The sequence below is a fragment of the Mya arenaria genome, chromosome 6 (genome assembly GCF_026914265.1).
Source record: "Mya arenaria isolate MELC-2E11 chromosome 6, ASM2691426v1".
NCBI classification, from domain to species: domain Eukaryota; kingdom Metazoa; phylum Mollusca; class Bivalvia; order Myida; family Myidae; genus Mya; species Mya arenaria.
Genome location: NC_069127.1, coordinates 14378369 through 14400307, shown reverse-complemented (window position 1 = coordinate 14400307; position 21939 = coordinate 14378369). Strand labels below are relative to the sequence as shown.

The window sequence follows — 21939 nt, the reverse complement described above, 5'->3', positions numbered from 1 at the left end:
TGTTGTTTATGATAAAATCACTATTAAAAGTCATTGAGGTCTTTCTTACCTTCCTCTCTTGTTTATCTGGGTATTTTTGTGAAACATCCATTATAATAGCTGAACATGTATCCTTGTGGAAGCCAATGAAAACGTCTCCTACTTTCATTTTACGCTTGGTGTTTCTGAAAATAACACAAAAACTAGATTTGTCTGAAGTGTTTGTGAACGATAAAACATGTTAATGTTATAGCCCACAAATCTAAATCACTATCATAAATAGGAACAAAATTAAGGTTATATTGAATACTGCTGGGTTTCATATCATGAAGAATATTTCATATGTCAAATATATTTCAAACGTGGAAGGTAAAAGATTTCATATGTCTCAAAATCACTGCTATTATACGCCAACTCCACCACATTATAGGTGCAAAGAAAATGAGCTGCCAACACTTCCTTGGCGCAGCAGTGCCTTGTGTTTACTTTTACACACGCGAGTATTTTTCATATTTCATTGGATAATTTTCCTTTCTCCCGTAGCGGAATTGTAATTTTTTAAGACCTGCTAGCATTCCTAGCAATTCGTTGCTTAGACACCATTAACGTGCTTGAGTATATAATTGTAATTTATATTACTTACGCTGATACACAACAAAACCAAATACTTCTTTAAAAGGGTAATATGCACACATATATATATATATATATATAATAAATTATATATATATATATAAATGTGGTTGCTTCGGAGGTTATTTCTAGTTTAGGATACGGATGGTTGGTAAGAAAACAAGCTGCTAGGAAGTCAAACGCTATGGACGTATGGTTATTTGAAAAAAAAATATTAGAAAAAAATGTAAGACAAAACTATGAACTGAATATATTTCTGAGCACTGTTCTGTGCAGTTTAAGAGAGAAGGATTCTATATATAAAGAAATCTAAGTACCATGAGACTCCCAAGGTATGACCAATTATGACCAAAGAGACACAATTTGAACACACGCAATGGATCACAGAACAATACTACAAGCAAATAACTAAGCTATTAGCAGTAGAAATATTTGGGAAATTTTTTAATATTTCCTTTCATTTGCCATGGCAACCAAATTTCTCAATTCAAGATATTTCTTTGAAAAACATTGAAGAGTATCATCCAAGAAATATTCCTGTGAAGTATTGTGAAATTGGATCAAGGGGTATAGAAAGAGATGTGGTTTTTAAAAAAATATTACGGACGACGAACACCGGACACCTTACAATCCACCTATCACAACCGCAATCGATATGGGCAAGTTACCTTTGTGTGAAGCTATTGCCATCATTTTGACATGCAAAGTCGCTGGCCCATTTTTCGAGCTGTAAAACAAGCTGTTGCTCTCTGTCTTTCAAAATGGTGTTCACGGTTAGAAAGTGTTTTTCCAGGCGGTTTATTAACGGTATCGGAAATTTCTTGTACACTGTCTGTTTTTCAGCTACCACGATCAGCCTGAAAAACGTATTATTACCTTTTAAGCTCTACCTCCATCATTCAAACCTATAAGCAAAGCAGCATTAATCGGTTAATTTACCTCAGAAGGAATCTTTAAATGTCTTCTAGCCAAGAGCACAGAAAGACATGTTAAATGGAAATATTAAAAAAAAATCTTAAGAACTAGCTTTTTGTTTCACGAAAACACGCGGGGTTCACATCCAATGAACAAAATGTTGATCCGTAATAAAGGATGTTACCTGAATTTTTTATGAACAGGACATTTTACTCTGTGAGTTCCAAGTCCAAGGTCGACGTATCTCTCACCGCCGAAGTAGACGTAGTACTGGTTGAGGGCATCATACAAACTCTCATACAGGTTGTCCAGGTTGAGCAGAACGACGGTATTCCCCGTTTCCATGCAAACCTTAATCTTGTTGATGTTCCTGCACACCTAAAGTTTTAATCAAGAACAATGTGAAACTGTACAATTAGATACAAATAGCAACTCTAATAGCGATCACAGGGCAATTGTCAGAGTCATTCAGGCTAACCAATCAAGAGAACTATAACTGAAAATTACTAAAGTACCTTCAAACGGATAAGTGATAGATGCATTCTACAGGTTTCCAATATGATATATTAATAACACAACAAGATCGCCGTGACGCAAATACCAACGCTCGTTGTTTTTTCTGTCATTCAAAAAGTGTCATAACTGATAAATAACAGCCATAAATATTAGCCTTGCAGTTGTTGTGCATATATTCTCGGCAATATGAATAAGTTTTATTTGAATATCTTTTTTATAGTTTACGATGCTGATCCAAATATAACAATAACCTAACATTTTCTTCACGAATCAACAACAGACAAGCTAAAAGTTGCATATTTAAAATGAAAGTTGAATAACTACATATGTTTAAATAACTACTATGCCAAAACCTGTGTATATTCTTGATCACTCCTGAAGCTGCTCCCAAAGATTGTAATTGGTCGTATCTCGTCGCCCTTAGTTTGAAGTAGCTGCTGGATGATAGACAGCGCTCCAAAGTTTTCCGTCAGCAGAAGCATGTATCGACTTTCACTGTAAAGTGAATACAAATTGCAATTTCTTAAGTAAATCTGGCTGGAAACTATCTGTCCAGCAGGAAGTTCAAATTCACGACCACTGTTACACTAGAATAACATTATTCCGACTGAGATTGACTAGGACTGTTCCTTAACCATGCATACTACATAGAAGAAGAATGATAAAATTCATCGTCACTGCTCAATAAGTTGTAATAAATGTGCTTTCACTTTTAAACCAGTACGAAACCAAAGTGTCAATAACCTTCTTGTTTTGTGTGTGTCAAAGAGACAGGCGCGAATAAGGCCATCAGGTGAACAGTCGGGGTCTCTCGCTCTGTGTATCTGTAAGGATAATGTAAAGGTCAAAGGCGTATCTATATGTAGAACAGTATTTACTATTTTTGAATAGTTAAAGACAAGGCCATACATTCTTGGAACTATCTAGGCAAAACAGGTATAAGTCAATTATTTTATTTAGACAAATGACTTGCTTCTATTTACTTTTACATAACAAAAAGTAGTTATAACGATAAAAAATTAATAACCTGCTATAATAGTCTCATGAAGTTTTAAAGTAAGAAAATAAAATAAATTATACCAAAACAAAAATAATGAGCTTAGCTTTCTACTGTTTAACACTTAAAATATTTCAAGAAATTGAAGTGTACGCCAATGCTCATTCAAGTATTTCAGCACTGTCAATTTATTAGTAACAAGTCTACTAGTAGCATGCAAATAACTTTATTTAAAGTTAAACTATTTTTACATGCTCCACTGTGGCAACCAGCATGGACACCAGCTCAATTGCAATACTCAACTGAAGGTCAAATAAGGCAACATACCTCTGTAGAGCATGAAATCACGCGTGCCAAATGACGTCTGAAGATTTCCTCTGGGTTCACTTCGTCCAATCCACCAAAATTGCGTCGTATAGCATGCAGCATTTCATACCATGTTGGTGGCTGGTTAGATTTCTCTACAAAGCTATACACCATTTTGACCAAGCTGAAATAGTTTTAAAAAGCTGAAATAAGTATAAACATCACCTAGCTAACGATTCTATATTTACCAGTTTTCTTTCATGCTTTTTGGTAATTTTTCTGTTATTTTAAATGCGAATGTAGATTTTGGTTCATGAAATTGTGAAAGTAAGGCAGCCTTTAATATTTCTGTTTTAAATTTGTGATAATAACAACACCACAATAAAGTCATAACCCTATGTTCTCATGCGGTTTTCAAATGAACATGTATTAATACATCAACTTTCTTAAATATGGCCATAGAAAGAAAGTGTTGAATCTCATTGTTATTACTTCCCTTCACAGAAGGTTACACTTTCACTCATCATTCATTCAGTTTACTAGTCTTGTCAGAGATGTAAGACTTGTTTTCAGTGTTAAATTGTTTACCTATAAAAGTCCCGTAGCCCGAAGAACTCTCTCATTTTCTGTGTTGCCTGTGCAAAAACCTCAAGATAAGATATTGATAAAGGCTCTATCAAAGAATCCATCAAGTTTCCAAGGTCTTTAGAACTCCCGCAGATACCACTGGAGCAGCAGATATAAAAATACTTCAGACCAAAGTCATATATAGAAGGAGAATATGAAAATGGTTTTCCTAAATAGCATGTGTCATGATTTAATGTCGGACTGATATCGCTACACATAATAATTAATAATAAATAAGGTTGTCAACCATTTAAAAACTTCATGACATATGAAAGATCAAAAGCAGTTATGACTCCAGAATAAAAAACAACAACATTATTCTATACATATTTGAGTACCGAGCACTGTTCTGGAGTTCCTCCAGGTCTGGGACCTCTCGCTGGACGAGAATTCCTCTGTTCATTTTGGCTGGGTCTAATGCCCAGTTAGATATCCCAATAAAGGCAACCTAGCGATCATAAAATGCACTTATTGAATCGCTTGTCAGTCAATTGTTAATTTATTTACCGAGGCCAAGGAAAGACATATTTACCAAGGCCATAAGAGTTTTTTAATGTCATTAGAAAAATCACAATACTTTTTGATAATATATATAAGTGTGATTGTGTCGCAATGATTTTTGTTTAACATCATTACAATTATGGTAAATGAAAGTTAAACACCAAAGCAACCCTGGTTCCATTCCCGACTCAGGCCCATGTGAGTTTGTTTTGTGGATACCATACCGGGCAAGTGGTTTTCCTCCGGGTACTCCAGTTTCCCCCACAACACAAGACCACTATCTTGCGTTAACATCGTACCAACATCGAGATTGATTAATATATTCTTTTAATAACATGTTTGAAAATTGTTGTTAAATAAATAAGTTTAAACTAAAGTATTCAATGAAGAGGGTTAAAAAGGGTCATAGATTTTCATAATAACAAACCTTCATAAATGGTTCCGGTTTCTCATCTCCCTGGCAACCATCTTCCAGAAGTGGGTGGAGGGTCTATAAAAAGACAGCAACACTCATGATCCTTTGTTTCCATTGTGGCAAGAGATTCGCTCTCAAAAATCAACTATGTAAGCCTGACGCCTTGCTACACATATTCATATTGTCATTGGTAACCTGTGTACTGAAGTTTCTTGTAAATGTCTTCAACAGTTTACGAGTTATGGCTAGAATTTAAACTATTGGCACAACTAAGCTGCAGCTGAGGAAGCAAAAAAAACATAGCATGTACCTTCAATGGCATTCTTGGGCTATCCTCAGCAAGCCCAACCTCATCCAAAACAACAGCTGACACAAATGTCTGCAGATCCTTATCCTTCTGAAACTGTGCGCACTGTCGGAATGTTCCAACAATGCCATCTGGGGTCGACAGAGGGCTACATTGGAACGATACCATCTGAACCTGCAATAGAAAGTCGAACCATACATCATAATTGTTTTAGATATTTTCTGCATTTTAACAACACAAAGCAATTTCTTGCAATATCTAAATAAAGTAGCAATGCTCGGAACATACAGTTTTATATCATTATCTTTTTGAGTTGTAACAATGTTTAACAAGATATTAACGAAAAATGATAAACCACCTGCTTCAACAATCTGAACAAATCATGTTTAGCGCTGTTCCCTTGCATGGCATCGGAGACTATTGTCTTTGCCAGCGACTTTGAACTTCCAGGTTTTCCGACAAGAAACAGAGGTATTCTGAGCTCGATACAAACAACCATCATGAAGACGTTCTCCTTCAGAGCAGTATTTCGTGCAATGTTGTCCTCTAAAGACACATTGTCCAAGAAGACCTCCTGGCAGCTATAAATGAAAATAAAAATGAACAAAACACTGCTTACATCTTTAAGAATCACGCTATTATTATTTTTTACCTTTTTCTACTTTCTTAATGTTTGTATTATGGTTATATCATCTATTGGTATTCAATGTTAATATTACCGTTCGATTTCTTCCAATATTTGAGCTTCCCCACCCTGAAGGCTGCACGGCTGGCGGAAATGCCCCGCAACAGCCTGTCTGTACTTTTGTCTTGTCTTCAAGCAGGCATGGTAACACACACCAATGGCCAGGATGAGAGATCTCGTGATATTATCAAGTTCCTAAAATGTTTGGTACAAGTTAAGCATTGTTCAAATTTTATTTCTACACAAAGCATTTACATTACTCAAATTAGAGGTTTAAGACTAACACTACTCCTCAGTAAATACTTCAATGTCACCATTCCACGAAGTAATTCTTGTTTAAAAGGCAAGGGTTAATCTATATACACAATGTAAAATGTATTCTTTCTTTGTCAATTTATTTTGATTGCAATTTTCCTTAACAAATCACCTGTGACAAATATCTCTCATCTTCTGTTTCTTCCTCCTCATCGCTATCACCCTGTCGGTGTTCTTCACTCCCCGACACCTTCCTGTCCATTGCCTCGAACAGCCAGCCTCCGTCTTCACCCTGGTAGTAGAACCACGCCATCACTGTCAATACCCTCTCTACATCCCGCAGTGAAACAAAACTGCACTCATCCTACAAAAGAGGGAACGTCAAATTGCTATTGCGAGTATAAAGCCAACTTGTACATATTGTAAAGCATTAAAGTCAAAACAGATAAGCCATAGTGTATGTCAATCCTGACATATTTCCAATGCGACACAAAGAAATTGTAAAACGATACGTTGACATCACAATCAACCAAAATAAATTATTACCCTTTGCGCTCTCATATAGTCTTGAGACACTGTCAGAATGCGACTGACAACCTCGATCAAGTTTGGAATGGCTGGAAGTTTGTCATCATTTATCTGTAAATGCAAAATTGAATTTAATATAAAATGGTATTTAAATTGTTAAATATACAACAATGATGCCATTCATATTGAAAACGATCACAATGACAGCCAATAATAAAGCTTATTGATTTAGCAATGACTGTAGTCTACGTACATATCTCCTGACCATCTGCCTGATGTACAACTCCTCAACGTTTGTGTTGAGTTGTCCAAAGTCCCAGACAAGGGGCAGTAAGCTTTGTGGGAGTGGTTGTACACGATACACCTGAAAATTGAAGGGACACATTGAACATTTCATGGGAGCCGGAGGAAAAATATCTACACGCATATACGATTGAAATCTACTTCATTATATATCTATATAATTATATTTCAATGAAAAGAACCTAGCAACACATAATGTGGATTGTCACTTGAAACATGTAACCCAAGTTTGGGTCATCAATCTTCATCAAGAGCTGACAAAAGACAGCGTGATCGACTACGCCGCTTTGTCTAAGAAGTAAATACAATAATGATCTAATACATGCCTGTCAAAGCAATAAAAAAATCAAATCAAAAAGTAAACAAGAATAGTGATGAGGCAAAACCGGGTTTTTAATGATTTGCAGAAGAGATTCAGTTTCAACTGTTTTCTTCTATTTTTGTAACAGTGATCTTGATCCTAGGGGCCCCAAACACAATCCCATGGACGCCCTCCATTAACGCTTCCTACATATCATGTTTGGTCACAGAATGTCAACCATAACTTAAATTATTCAGTACCAAATGGTGATCTATTTTAATAACAGTGACCTTTACCCTAGGGGGCCCAAGAGGCAATCCAATGAAATAACTCCATAAAATCATCCTATATTTCAAATTTGGTCACACTTTGTCAACCCTTACTTAAGTTATTCAGAACTAACTATTTTTTTTATTTTTAGCAACAGTGACCCTGACCATGACCATAACTATCAAGGCCCAAAACACAATCTCATGAAAAGTCTCTATAAACTCTTCATGTATACCAAGTTTATGTCGACCTTTACTTTAGTTATTCAATACCAACCATTTTTCTAATAATAATAACTTTGACTTTGACCTTTATCCTAGTGGATTCAAACACAATCCCATGAAAGGTCTGCATAAACTCTTCCTATATATACCAAGTTTGATCACTATATGTCAAACCTTGCTAAAATTATGCGATACATAAAGGGACTTTGAAGCTGCCCTCCAGAAGTCAATCAAGGGTCATAAATTGTAATAAGGGTTAAAATGGAGTTATTTAACCTAAGCATAAGATGGTGGTCAACAATTGTGTGAAGTATCACTTTCATAGAGTCAATTTAATGAATGTTATATAAGTTCTTTATTAAAATCCCAACTTGCCCTAAAACTTTAACCTGCCCTTAAACTTAACCTCATTTCCTAAGTCAATCAGGTGACATATATTGTATAAAGGATATTATTGAGTTAGTTAACCTCATTGTGTGATGGTCCTGAAACTGTGTAAAGTATTAAGTGAACTGAATGAAGTTTATAAAAGTTATTAATAAATATCCCAACCTGCCATTAAACTTTAATCTCAATTCTTAAGTCAATCAGGGGCCATAACTTGTAATACGTTATTGCGTGATGGTCCTGAACATCTGTGTGAAGAATTGAATGAAAAGTATAGAAGTTATCAATAATTACCCCTACATGTGCTAAAACTTTAACCTCAGTTCCTTAGTAAATCAGGGGCCATAATTTGTATAAAGGTTAATATGGAGTTATCTAATCTCATCCTGTGATGGCCCTGAACGAATGTGTGTAGTATTTAGAGAATTGAATGAAGGGTACTGGAGTTATAGGTGAAAATCCCAATTTGCCCTAAAACTTTAACCAGACGCCGACACCGACGCTATGGCAAGTAGTATAAGCCTCCTTATTCTTTGAATAGAGTTCAAAGCAGGCTAGTTAGAGGACCTTGAGTTAGAAGAACGCCGTTCGAATGTGCATATTTGACAACACTAACAAGCCTTTTCAACAAAGTGAATAGTATAGTAAGGATGAACCAAAATAATTCTTACCAATCTCCTCATTGGTACGCGTCCCAGTCTGTCAGTTGTCTCATCTGCATCAACGTGATATCCCAGGCCTGCTTGCTCCAACTTTTTTATCAGTTCATCGGAGTGCCTGAAAACATATGACACAAATGACAATCTCTTAAGTAGCAAAATTTGTAAAGAATATTTACAATCAATTATTCAACAACTGCTGTCTTACTGGTACAGCACACAGAATATTTCAAAGATTTGAAAAAAAAATCAAATATAAGTTCATTTTTCCCAATTCAGTTTTAACTCCAGATAAAATTTAGAACACTTCACTTAATATATGTAGTATAATTTATGCCAAGCAAAACGAAAATAAATGTTGAAAAATGTAACCTCTTACTTTCTATAAGGATTGCATGCAGCAACAATTTTCAGATTTTCACAAAGAGCCAGACGCTTCCCAGCAATCGATTTGTCACACATGATTTCCTTAATAAGTCCGATAGCTTCCGTTGTGTTAGCCTCATCAAAGAACATTACTGTGTACATATGGCGGCCATATTTTTCAATGTTCACCCTTGCAGCGTTCTCCGCCTCGTTCACCTTTCGTTTGATATCTTCATTTGTTGTTCCTCCATGTACCTACAATGAAATAAAATATGAAATAATTCCCAACCACTCTTACATGCAACAGACACCTATATGGAGAATAGAATTATTGAAACCCGTCTGAGTAAAACTTGCATTTGCAAATAATTTAACGGTTATAAATACCTTCATGAGTATCATGTTCTTGACATCTACACCTGGCGGTGACTGTAGTTCACACATAAACTTGATGAGGCGTGTTTTCCCACAACCTGTCTCACCCATGATTATCACAGGGATATCACATCTGCAAATAATTATAGAGGCACTTGATGATGCAGATATGCTTAATAAGTGAAACAAAGCATCAGAGCGCGTGTACTGAAATGATATGCTTTAAAAATAAAATTAATCAGTAAATCGACAGTTTGGTGTTACCTAAATCTCATATAGATTGCCATGATCTTTTTCACATTATCCGTAGTTAGTTCGTATGTGGAATCTGGGTCATGCGGAAATTCTACGCCCATAATGCTGCACAGCTTCATGATTTTCTGGTCTCTGAAAAAGTAGTTCAAGATTTTTTTCTAGAAATGTCACAGTAGTATTACGATGTTATACATATGTATATATGTTGAGAAGGTGTGTAAGTGACCCGGTAGCTCAGTCGTTAGAGCACACGCTCTATAAGCAAGCGGTAAAAGGGTCGAATCTCGGCCTCACTGCACAATCTCCTTACCCTGTGGCAAATGGGGCCAAATATGGAACCGTGACTGTTAACATACTCAATATCCTACTTGTGGTTTTGTCGAGATCATGTTCACCTTTGTCTCTATCCTGGAAAACCAGGGACAAATTCCAAACTAGGAAGGGGAGTACCTCACGGTATCATGCCTATACAGGTGTTGATGTGTTTTAGCTGCCCGGTAGTGCTGTCAGTAGAGCACACGCCCTGATAGCAAGAGTCCCGGGTTCTAGCCCAAGACTGGCCGAACATTTTATATATGAAAACCTAAATTACCTTGGCAATGCATCAAAGTCTTCCCTGATTGGTGCTTGATTTCGTACCAAGGAATCATACAGATTTTGGGCCATGATTCCCTGCTCCAGTATTCGGTTGGTTTGTTGGTCAACAAGGTTGCCTGTATTCCGGTCGATATAGAACCCCAGAAATGTGAAGGTGAAACGGTCCGAGTTGAAGAACAAGTACGGATGAGGACTGAAACATTACGAGAATGGTTAATATTAATTGTGTTCTAAGTATTTTTCAACTAAGATCATTTAACACAGTTACATGATTACATGATAAAACAACACCACAACAGAAGTAAACCCTTATTTGGTAAAAAGGGCATAATTCAAGAAGCTTGAATAAAAAAAATTGCGAATTTTGCTCATCATATGTCCATAGTCATTTAAAATGTTTGCTAAAGTTTCATGTTTATATTTAAAACAAAAATGTAATTGCCTGCAAATTTATTTGCATAATTGTAACAACATGGCTATGATAAGATTTTTGATGAAAAAAATCCCAAACAGTCATGTTAACATGTGCATTAGCCTAAATGCTTTTAGTTTGTTACCTAGACTCCCATGTTCGACGCATTTGATACAGTTGCAGCTGATCTTCATCCTCGGTATCCATGGCGTCTTGAATATTCATCCCTGGTGTTTCCTCACTCATGTTCAACGACCGAGTGGAAAAGTCCTAAACATTCAAAATGAAGTTATGGAAATAAAAGTTACATGAACTGATCATTACCTGAACAGATTTAAAACTGAACATTTTATGTCATTTGTCAATTCATGTAATGCTCAACTTACCCGAGACATCTGAATCAGAAACCTCAAGACAAATGTTGCAAATCCAGGAAGGTCTTCGGCTGCAGCAACAGAAACAAACTGGTTCTGTTCAAAGTCAACCAGTTGAGTGTTCAGGAACCAGACAAAGTGATGCAACTCCGACCAGGACGGGTCCCGCACCCCGCAATGCCTGCACAGTAAAGTCAGAATATATAACACAAACAATGTAACTATCGAAGTCAAACTATTTAATGGAATCTACAGGGTGCAATATTCATGTGTTTGCTCATATACCATAGTTCTTACAAAAGAAGAATTCTTATAACACCAATTTTACAGCGCTGCAGATTTTGTGCATATGTGTCTATATGACTTGAATACATTTTCATTTTAGAGTTACTTTAATAGAAACTAAATGTACGTTGATTTGTTCAGTTAATATCACAGAACAGAAATTGTCCAAGATTGATGCTTCAATTCAAGATTAATTTTTGGTTCCTGTAACATTTTCCTTTCTTAAATTGTAGGGTTAATGCCAAAATATAACTGGCCAACCAATACTATAAAGAAAACATTTGAACTTCGGCATTAAACCTGTATTGAGCAATATATAACTTACTTTAGCAGAACATTTAGGCAAGTTTTAGGATCGCCTTCAGGCTCAGATGGTTTGACAGATTCCAGTGATTTCCGCTGGTCCAACCTCAACAGGTACTGAAATGTTCGCTGAAAAACAGGACTCCGGAACTGCTGTTCATCGAATAGTTGGTCAGTTGGCATAAAATCTGCAATTGCGTTCAAAAATTGGTCAAAATCTATAGTATGTGTAAGTGTGAACAAAACTACAAATTTCTGAAGAAAGGGACAAGCTTTACTCACTTAAATCTTATCTGGTGTTTGAAGCCATAGAACTTGCAATATTTTAGTAATTGAAAGCAAAATCTAAATCTCTTTCTAAGCAAGTCTATGATTGATTATCAATTTTACTTCACGGAATTTAAAAACAAAAAACCACCTTGGACAGAATTTCTGTCAGAATATATTTGCAGGCTTTCATCAGGTGAGCGACAGGTTGAATCCGGAAATAATGTGAACACCGGGTGTATGAAGCGAGGCTCCTCCTACAAACAAAGTAACTCAATGCAAACAAAATGAAATTTTAACATAATACCAGTTGTTTAAATATACATTTCACACCACAATAGCAAATTATCAATGTTTGTTCCTTTTAAGAATATAGGCACATACTTTTGCATCTGTTGCTTGGGTCATAATTGGCATTGCTTCTATGAGATACAAATCATGCACGGATCTCCGCCAGACGTATCCTGATTTGTCGACCAAACAATTGAGTATCAGCAAGTTGAACAACACGTAGTCCACACCTTCCTGGACCTTTTACACATAAACAGTACATACATATCTTGATATTGTGTAGATGAACAAAATATTTATGTTTCAGAATATATATCTTTGAAAAGTTTTTGTATTAGGTGCTCTGAATTGTATTCCTCCATCTGCAGATATAGTTGGAATCTCTAATCATACAAGTACTTGGGGTTTACCTATAAGTTTATTATTTGTTTTATTGATAAGATTCCTGAAATTAATGCAAACTTTGATTAGATTTAACTTTTGAGTTTTATCTTTATTAAGGATTGTTGGGATAAGAGTGAGGTTTGTGCACATAGACTGGTTTAAACCCCCAGTAAATTTACATTTTACTGACCGTTCCAAGGCAGTACTTAACACTTCTTGATAAACATACCTAGTATATATAGTATGAATGCACTGTGCTACTTTTGTGCTGTTCTTCTAAGTTTCTTGTTTGTGATTTAATGTTCTATGTCTTTGGCGTTTACCCAGTGCCATTAAACCGGGTTTATGTTTCAACTTTTTGCTACTGAGCTTGTTTCTGCAGCTTTTTGCATAAATATTCACTTAAAATTTGGTAATAGACAAATCATATTGACACTAGAATCAATGTGTATGTGATATATGTTGAAAGCATACAAACAATAACGTCATCTGTAAAGTGAACTTTTCAGAATTGTGTTTACATCCCTTATGCTCAATTTATACTCCTTGGAACTTGCAAATACAAATAACACTTTTTGCAATACCTCATGGTTCATATTAAGATGGAATATTTTTGCGGATTGTTTTCGTGGGTCTGGCGTGTGCTCCAGAAGTCTCTGTATGAAACAATGCAAGTTGATCACTTTTTCTTGGAGAGGTATTGACACTTTTTGTGTGTCCACCGACTTGTTTTTTCGTTGTATTTGCACTTGCACTGCCTCATCTTTTCGGTGCACAAACAGTGTTTTACCAACCCCGGCTCGTGTTGATTTTATAATACGCACTGTTGATCTAAAATAATAATATGCATAAATTAATGAATTGTATTATTTTGGGGTATAAAAGAAGCAGTCGATTGTTTTAATAATTAATTTCAGAATGTTAGACTTACTGGAATCATTTAGCTTCGAATAAACAATGGAATTAATGAAACTATAAATATCACTGAATATGTTTGATACTATCGGATGCTGCCCTCAAAGGAAATGATAGTAAAATATTTAGAAATCCAACATACAATTTAAAACGCTGTGGATATAGTCATAAGTCTTGTACACTGCACTTTCTCAAATTGTGCTTTACCATTGTACGAAGTTTTATTAAATTTTATTAAATTTCATCCATAAATCCAAACAAAAAAAACAACAAAAAATCACTAATCCATATGTTCTCAAGTAAGGCGCAGCGTCAGAAAAATAAAACATAAGTGCAACTTCTCTGTAATTGGCAAAATATAGTTTCGGTTAATGTATACTGCTCTCTCATTGTGCTTTATCATTGTATGAAGACATCCAGTAGCTTTCAAGTTAAGTTATGGACATGAACAAGTAACAAAAGGCAATTACTCTGTAATCAGCGTAGGAAGAATTAAGGTTTATATACACTGCACTTACTCTTATTTGCACAGTTTTAATAAAGTCAAAATCGAAGTTTTCAGGAAAAGCAGCTGATAAAAAAAGTAACGAAGGGCAATAACTCTGTAATTGTCAAAAATAAATGTATGGTTTTTACACTGCATTTCAATTTTTTGTGCTCTGTGATGCTGTAACAGTTTCCACATCGTAGTTTTCAAGTAATGCTCCGGACAAGAAAATGTACTAAAGTATGATAACTCTAAAATTGACTTAAGTAGAGATATGGTCCTTGTTGGTTGCATTTTCTTTTAGTTTATTCATTGTTTGAGGTTTCAACAAATAATTGGCCAAAATGCAGTAATAGCTTTTATTCATTGTACGTCCTTTCTTTGCGCTTTACCATTGTATGAAGTTTCAACGAATTCCAAATTTGTTTTCAAGTTATGCTACGGACACGGAAAATATCAACGAAACGACCGACCGACCGGCTATCTGACCAACCGACCCTAAGATGACTCCAATATACCCCCTGCAAATTGCTTGTCGAGGATATAATACACACTCTAAATACATATAATAGTTAAGTATCTTCTAGAATGAAATCGATATACGTATTATATCATCTTTTTAGCACAAACAAATGAAGATCAATGTACCAGACTAGTAATACGTTCTAACATATGTAGAGTATTCATACCTTTTGAAATCCACCATGGCTGCACAGGGTTTGCCAGGAACTGCCGGAGCCTCCAGATGACGAGTCACATATTCCTTCAATTGGCGTCCATTGACCGGGCCAACATGCCGCAGACACTTTTCCAAAGACGAAACAATCGTCGAACGATATTCGTTGTCTGATCCGCATATCACGAACAAGCGATACTTGATACCTAGCAAACACACATTCATAAAAAAGCAATCAAATCTTGATTTTGATCACTTTTGGATGTTTGGATTTTTCAGTTTCAATTTCATTTGTAACAATTCCAGTCTGTAACTTAAGGTAGCACATCCCTAAAGAAATGCTCCACTTAAAACTATACAATTTGAATGCTTCAGCCTATGCTGTTAGGCATAAGACTTCAGGTGGTTTATCATTATTTGTTTTATTATAAAGTTAACGCATAATTTGATAAGATTTACCTTAAATTACATTTTTACTTTATTCAGGAGTGTTGGGATAAGAGTGAGGTTTTGCACGTAAACTTGTTTAAACCCCAAGTAAATTTACATTTTACTTATATAGTATGTATGCACTGTGCTCTTTGTGGAGTTTAGTGCTGTTGTCCTATGTTTCTTCCTTTCATTTGTATGTTTTTGTGTCATATGTCTTTGGCGTTTACCAATTGCCGTCCAAACTTTTTGCTACTGAGCTTGTTTCTGTATTTTTTCATATAAATATTCAAACCTTTTGAGGGTTTCAAGGTTCAGGGTTGAATCCACCATGAAGCACAACTATTTTGTTTACATTAGCTAACATTTTTTTAGTTAGAGTTAGTAACGTGTTTTCATAAAAACAAAAGTATTTACATTTGTAGATAAAATTTTAGCTCCTTTGAAGGATTCAATACTGAAATTTCAAACTTACTTTTTTTTTTAAAAACAGACTGTAAAAATTTATATTTTAAGCATTATGTTCACAAAAGGTTTAAATAAGTTATGAATAAAGAAACGGTTATGTATGTTCTAGAACTTGTTGATTTCATCTTAAAGCATTGACTTTCCAACTTTTACGCGGTTCGAAAAGCATGTTAAAACTCTAATGCCATATGGTTAGCTTAGTACTGATTGATAACATGTGCTGATGATGTGATCAATAATTCATTTTTCTAAACGCAAATATATTTCTCGCTTTTCTGATACCAAATGTTGAAAATAAATGAAATAAAGGGTTGTTTTCCTTCACCCTCCGGTAATGTTGTTTTTATCAGAAATTCTAAAATGGGGGTTCGGTAATTCAAGTTAAAATAAAATTGCTATTTGACGGTAAAAATCTGTTAAAAATGTTTTTGAAATCAGACATCATCAAGCTAATCTTATTTTGAAATGACGCCCAAAATGGTCTTACTACCTTAATAGACTTCTATCAAGTATTTCTGTAGTTACCATCAGAGTGCCTTATGTCCAACAGTAGCTCTTCCAAGCACTGTTCCGCTGCCTCGCTGACGTCAAAATCCAGCTGATCTGCGTGGAGGAGGCAGTGAATTTTACCAGATCGATCATATATCGCCCGTCGCCAAAAAATGCTCACCTGATTAATACGAACGTTGAAAACATAGGTAGGTATAAGACAGACTATTTAGCAGTGTTATTGTTCTTGAGTATTCTTGAGTATGGAAATTCTCCTTTTTAATGAGCTATCTGTACAAGTTATGCAGCGGACAAGATTGCCCACACAGCCACCAAACATACACTCCCACTCACGAGCACCAATTACACAAATGTTAATTCATTTTCGATCATCTTTTAGAATCTAACAACTAAACATTTGTGTGCACAAGGAAAGCAAACATTTGTTCTATGTTTTTATAGCTGATTTTTCTTAAATCTTTATTCTTTATGTATTAATCAAAATATTAATTAAATGACACCATGTTTTACCTCATCGGCAGAGGTTTCTGAGGTACACACGAGGACTTCATCAGACTGCGGCAAGGGCTGGTCAGGATCGTACATGTAGATTGATAGTGCGACACGTAGAACTTCATCTGTATAGATATAACAAATACATAATGTTGGCATGCAGCCTGTAACATATTTGCAGTGAAATATTTCGTATTTTGCACCATAAACCACACACTTATATATTGGACTAATTTATAATTCTGTTACAAACCACTTTAAACGGTAGGCAATGGACAAATATTACCAAGATGAAGATACATTACCAACATGACATTAATTCACGAAAACCTACACACAAACAGACAAATAGCCAGGCAGACAGCTTTAAACAACGATAGCTGTTATGTATGTTAGGCACCTTAACTAACGAAACATTATTACCACTTGGACAAACCACGAGGTTTGGCTCCTCCTCCACATATACTGGCGGCATGTTTCTTCTGATATTTCGCTCATCTGTAAATAAAAAAATCAGGCCTAAAAAGGTCTGTGTTTTGGGTAACCCGACCCTACCTGGCGAAATCCACTCAACCCTATTTGTTTTTAGACCATTGTGTTTTGTTTTTATTTTACGATTTTCCAATGTTTAGATGTTGGCTTTATTAAGCAGATAAAAGTAAATTATAGGGATGAAAACGAATATTCGAATATTCGAATATTCGACCAAACGTTTGGTATTCGAATGTTAAAATCGATATTCGAATATTCGATGTTTTTTTGTATAAAAAATAAAATAATATAACTATTGCCTCGAAATGTGCTGTTTTGTTTTTATAAGGAGTGACCTCTTATGCCAGAGGCGTGAATGTGATGACAAATACACTATATCCGCGTCATATGTCAATTAGGGATACATCGTCGGTGATTATAAACAGTCCCCGTAATTTTACGAAAACTGGCAAGTAGACAAGTGACATCAAAGAAGTTTCAATAGTTTTCAGTATATCCAAATGACCATGCAAATAAAGGATTTACGGCATCGGCCCCCACAGCAATGTGTTGGCTTGGCTGCAATATAGCTCAAATTGCCTTGATGATATGAATGACATTTTCTAGTTATGTGCTATAGCTCAAATTGCCTTGATGATATGAATGACATTTTCTAGTTATGTGCTAACAAACTGTTTTCCATGCTTCGATATAACATCCGTGCTTTAAAATGTAACTGTATATGAAAGCGTTTTATGATATATTTTCTGTATTGTTATACAATAGATTAGTCAGAATTCTTTTTTTTTCGTTTTATTATTTTACCATTTCCCGAGTTGGGTTGATTTTCCAAAGGTTATATTTAGTAGAAGTCAATTCCCGAACGAGGCTGTCCGTCCTACATAACAACCCTGAGATCCGGTTCGCGGCATTCAACCGAAAATTTACGATCTTCCCCTTGTTTACAAATATTAATGCAGTGGAATGGATATTATTATTGAAGTTGTTTTCTGTATGTTCAAAATCTATTGCTTTTTATTTGATTGTTTTGCTTCTGAAAATTGGGAATTTCAGTGGCTGAGTTTGTGAAAAATAAGGGTCCGTCGCGTGAACCGGCTACGACAAGGAAGGGTTAAAATGCACCGGCTTTTACTACAGTGAATACTAATAATAGTTTACTGCACTTCTAAAATATTAATGTTGGTAATCGAATATTCGAATATTCGATCGAAAGAATTACCGAATATTCGAATATCAGTTTTGCCATTCGTTTGCATCCCTAGTAAATTATATACTGCGAAGATGCAGTGTACAATGTCTTTGGACCGAAAACCATGTTGACCGGGATGAGACAATACGAAAGAGAATTGATATTGTATCAATGTCAATGATACGTATCGATATACATATACTCATCGGACCATAGTCATCAGTGACTCTACCCGAAAAGACTCGCAAATGCGACTTTATCGGCAATGACAATGGGACGATTTAAATAAAATATAAAGTTGAGTACTTAATAGCGGTATCAAAATATATCTTTAATGCTCTTATGATCGGCGTCAGATATCAGTGAAAGTAAGAAACAATTAATTATTAGACATCGCATGGTTTTTCAGGCCGTTAGGAAGTTCGTATAACTAGCGAGTTTTATCAACCTTAAACCTTAAAAAGCTGATCAATGTGTGCTTAATGGAAGAAAAAAATATTAATTTTAGTTTTCATACTATTTAATGGACTTGCAAATAGTGCCTTTGCCTTACTTGCACTCGTAGTTCATAATACATGACTTCCGACACCGTTAAGAATAATCGTTGGAAAATTATACTACACCGCGGCTGAAACAAAATATGGGTTGCACGACGATCGACTGCTCTTTGAAAGCTTTAATGACGGGATATCAACTAACATACATGTCATAAGTTCACGTTGACAGGAGTGGCAATACTGACATTTAAAAGCGTAACATTGACATCAAAGGATACACAGAGTGACAGGTGACAAGGATACAAAGAATGACAAGCAGAGTGAATAAATGCCGCCGAAAGAGGATGTTTTCGTCGATGGCTGTTATAAAACAGACATAGGGGCCACTAATTTTGCTGATGGTACAGACGTTAAAAGAAAACAACAACGAAGAGACGCACATTAACAGTGATGGGATTTATAACGAAAGCAACGGATGTGTAAACAATTGTGTTTTTTGTGTGGTAACAAGAAAATTTGTTTAAATGATATCCCTGATAAGTTTATAGAATGGACATGGAAGGTTGCTGAATTATTCCTATATAACATGCAAAGCGGCTGCAGAGCGATGGACTGTTATGAATCTTGGATATGAGTTTGAGTTCGATTAAAATAATGTGTTGTTTATGGAGTAGCATATGTACACTACATGACAATATTTCAAACTGATTATAGAGTAGATGAGAGAAAACTTTTTGATAAAGTTGCATGGATTTTTGAACAATTATGTCTCTAATGTTCTAAAGATTTGATCTCATTATCTAGTTATTGACCCCATGTGACCATCATTTACAAGCGGCCGAGATTATATAAAGGGAGACATTCTGACCAAGCTTGAAAATCTTCTGACCAATTCATAGCACAATATATTAAAGAAAGAAAAATAAATGTGACGGATGAACGAACAGACAGAAGAGTTGACGTACGGAATGATGGACAAAAACCGCCAAAATCATATCCCCCTCCCGAAATAACTTTTTTCGGGTCAGAAATAAACGCGACAAAAATGTATAATTTGAATCTATGAACCTAAAAAAAGAACAATAATTACTTTATAAGTGACTATGTTGAAGGCTTAATAAAATTTAAATTTATTCCCTTGTTACTAAAAATAGAAAGTAGTGGAATCTCCAACAGAAAGGGAGACCATATAGCAAGACTTGGTACCCTTGTTTCAAGTGTTAACTTTACATAACTATCAGATTTTAACATTTTGGCCATTTTTTTGTTGTTGTTGTTGTTGATCAATCATGACCCCTTGTTGTATTTTTGTAGAGGGTCACCCAAAGAAGCTTTTGTAAAGTTTAATTGAATTTGGACTGCTAGTTTTAGAGGAGATGTTTGTCTGAAGTAAAAATAGTAAATTGGCCACTTTATTGTTGTTGCTGTAGTTGTTGTTGTTCTTGTTGATCAATCATGACCCCTTGTTGTATTTTTGTAGATGCTTACCCAAGGAAGCTTCCTGTAAAGTTTCATTAAATTTGGACTAGTAGTTTCAGAGGAGAAGTTTTTTTAAGCAATTGTTGATGGACGGACAGATGCCGGACAAAGACCGACCAAAATACAAATGTAGCTCACCTACATAATTCTCTTATATGATTGTTCATTTGTTATTTTGCAATGTCGTTTACACTACCTCAGGTGTACTTAGTATTTGATATTGTCATATTGTCTATATTAACTCACCTCTTTCAGCAAGCATGTTGAGGATGACTCCCAAATGTTCGAGACTTAAATAATCACTGATGTTCGATGAGATCGAGCCAAGGAAGTTTTTCCACAATTCTTTGAGATCATTTATCAGAGGTTTTACACCGATATTCCTGAAATGCCAAACACCCAAATTTATAATACTGTAAAATTCTCATCAAATACAGCTATCTACAGCTAAAATTTGAAACATTCTTTAAACGATCTCTTATTGATTCATTAACTTGAAGAGTTAACAGTAGTGTACCATTCGTTAATGTCTTGAACATTTCATATTTTATCAACAACAGAAAAAGGTAACATGGTCTATCTATACATGTATGCGCCCCTCACCTACAAAGTTACATCGCGGTTTAAAATATATGGAATATATGTTGCCTTTCCACATCAAGAATACCTATTTCGGCCTGAAATGTGTTTAGTACAAACAAGCAATTTGAATAGACATGTTACAAACTCATGTTTTTTTTTATATAGGCCCTTTAACATAGCCAAATAATTAGCAATGCAATGTGATATATGCCTGAAAGCACGATATACAGTTTAAAATAACTGTTTTAATAAGTCATCACAATGCTTACGCTTTGTGTTCAACACTGGTGACAGATCGCTTGATCAGTGAGCTGATTGATGTTGTGGAGTTGCTCCACCCAGAAAACCTAGGACCGACATCCTCTGTGTATTCATCATCGTCTTGATTCATCTCAACACCGTCATTTTCTTCTCCTTTCTGGTCCATGCACCAAATCAAAGCTGAAGCAAACAATGGCAATCATAAAACAACATTGCATAGAAAGTAATAGCAAGTAAATGTATTATAAAAAAGCCTATACCAAGCTAATGACCATTTGAAAAAAAAAAATATCTTTGTATCAAACTGTATTCTATAAAGTAATAATTTAAAGGTAAATATATCAGAATTGGTGAATAATTGTTACCTTCAGTCACATCACAATCGTCAATGTCTTCCTGTTTCACATGATCAACAGATTTCCTGGCCACTTCTTCATCATACCCAGCCTCCACCAACTCATGAATAAACTGAGAAATCTTCTCCTCCGTTTGGTCACCTATTTCTTCTTGATCATGTATTTCAACAGAGGTCTCATCAGGTCCATCTTCCATCACGGATAACTCCCTTTTGGCTTTCTCCATGGCAAGTACTACATCTTCTGTAGATTTAAAGTGTTTCCAGGTAAGCAGGTTATCATAAAAACATACATGTAGAATATCATTATAACTTTCAGAGCTAAGCCACGGGAGTGAAGTAAACACATGCTTAGGGTACAAGAATATCTAGGAATTGCTTTTTTGAAAA

The 21939-nt window shown here is 35.3% G+C and overlaps 1 protein-coding gene across 5 annotated transcripts in view; it reads right to left on the bottom strand.

Moving 5' to 3' along the window:
- LOC128237275 (E3 ubiquitin-protein ligase rnf213-alpha-like) overlaps positions 1–21939 on the bottom strand; it is a 123267-nt gene that overhangs the window by 34754 nt on the left and 66574 nt on the right. For all 5 annotated transcript variants that reach the window (XM_052952644.1, XM_052952645.1, XM_052952642.1 and 2 more), the window contains exons 25-57: positions 21560–21793; positions 21203–21374; positions 20598–20734; positions 17118–17192; positions 16713–16819; positions 16218–16362; positions 14809–15001; positions 13302–13548; positions 12427–12573; positions 12194–12299; positions 11798–11963; positions 11200–11368; positions 10959–11083; positions 10397–10594; positions 9814–9936; positions 9562–9682; positions 9188–9429; positions 8821–8926; positions 6918–7028; positions 6683–6775; positions 6309–6500; positions 5916–6076; positions 5555–5777; positions 5200–5370; positions 4902–4964; positions 4312–4421; positions 3935–4072; positions 3368–3530; positions 2788–2867; positions 2397–2538; positions 1712–1905; positions 1281–1469; positions 50–164 (exon numbers count right to left, since the gene is read on the bottom strand). In XM_052952644.1, coding sequence (XP_052808604.1) covers positions 50–164; positions 1281–1469; positions 1712–1905; positions 2397–2538; positions 2788–2867; positions 3368–3530; positions 3935–4072; positions 4312–4421; positions 4902–4964; positions 5200–5370; positions 5555–5777; positions 5916–6076; positions 6309–6500; positions 6683–6775; positions 6918–7028; positions 8821–8926; positions 9188–9429; positions 9562–9682; positions 9814–9936; positions 10397–10594; positions 10959–11083; positions 11200–11368; positions 11798–11963; positions 12194–12299; positions 12427–12573; positions 13302–13548; positions 14809–15001; positions 16218–16362; positions 16713–16819; positions 17118–17192; positions 20598–20734; positions 21203–21374; positions 21560–21793 — 4958 coding nt within the window. The remainder of the gene's footprint in view (positions 1–49; positions 165–1280; positions 1470–1711; positions 1906–2396; positions 2539–2787; positions 2868–3367; positions 3531–3934; positions 4073–4311; positions 4422–4901; positions 4965–5199; positions 5371–5554; positions 5778–5915; positions 6077–6308; positions 6501–6682; positions 6776–6917; positions 7029–8820; positions 8927–9187; positions 9430–9561; positions 9683–9813; positions 9937–10396; positions 10595–10958; positions 11084–11199; positions 11369–11797; positions 11964–12193; positions 12300–12426; positions 12574–13301; positions 13549–14808; positions 15002–16217; positions 16363–16712; positions 16820–17117; positions 17193–20597; positions 20735–21202; positions 21375–21559; positions 21794–21939) is intronic.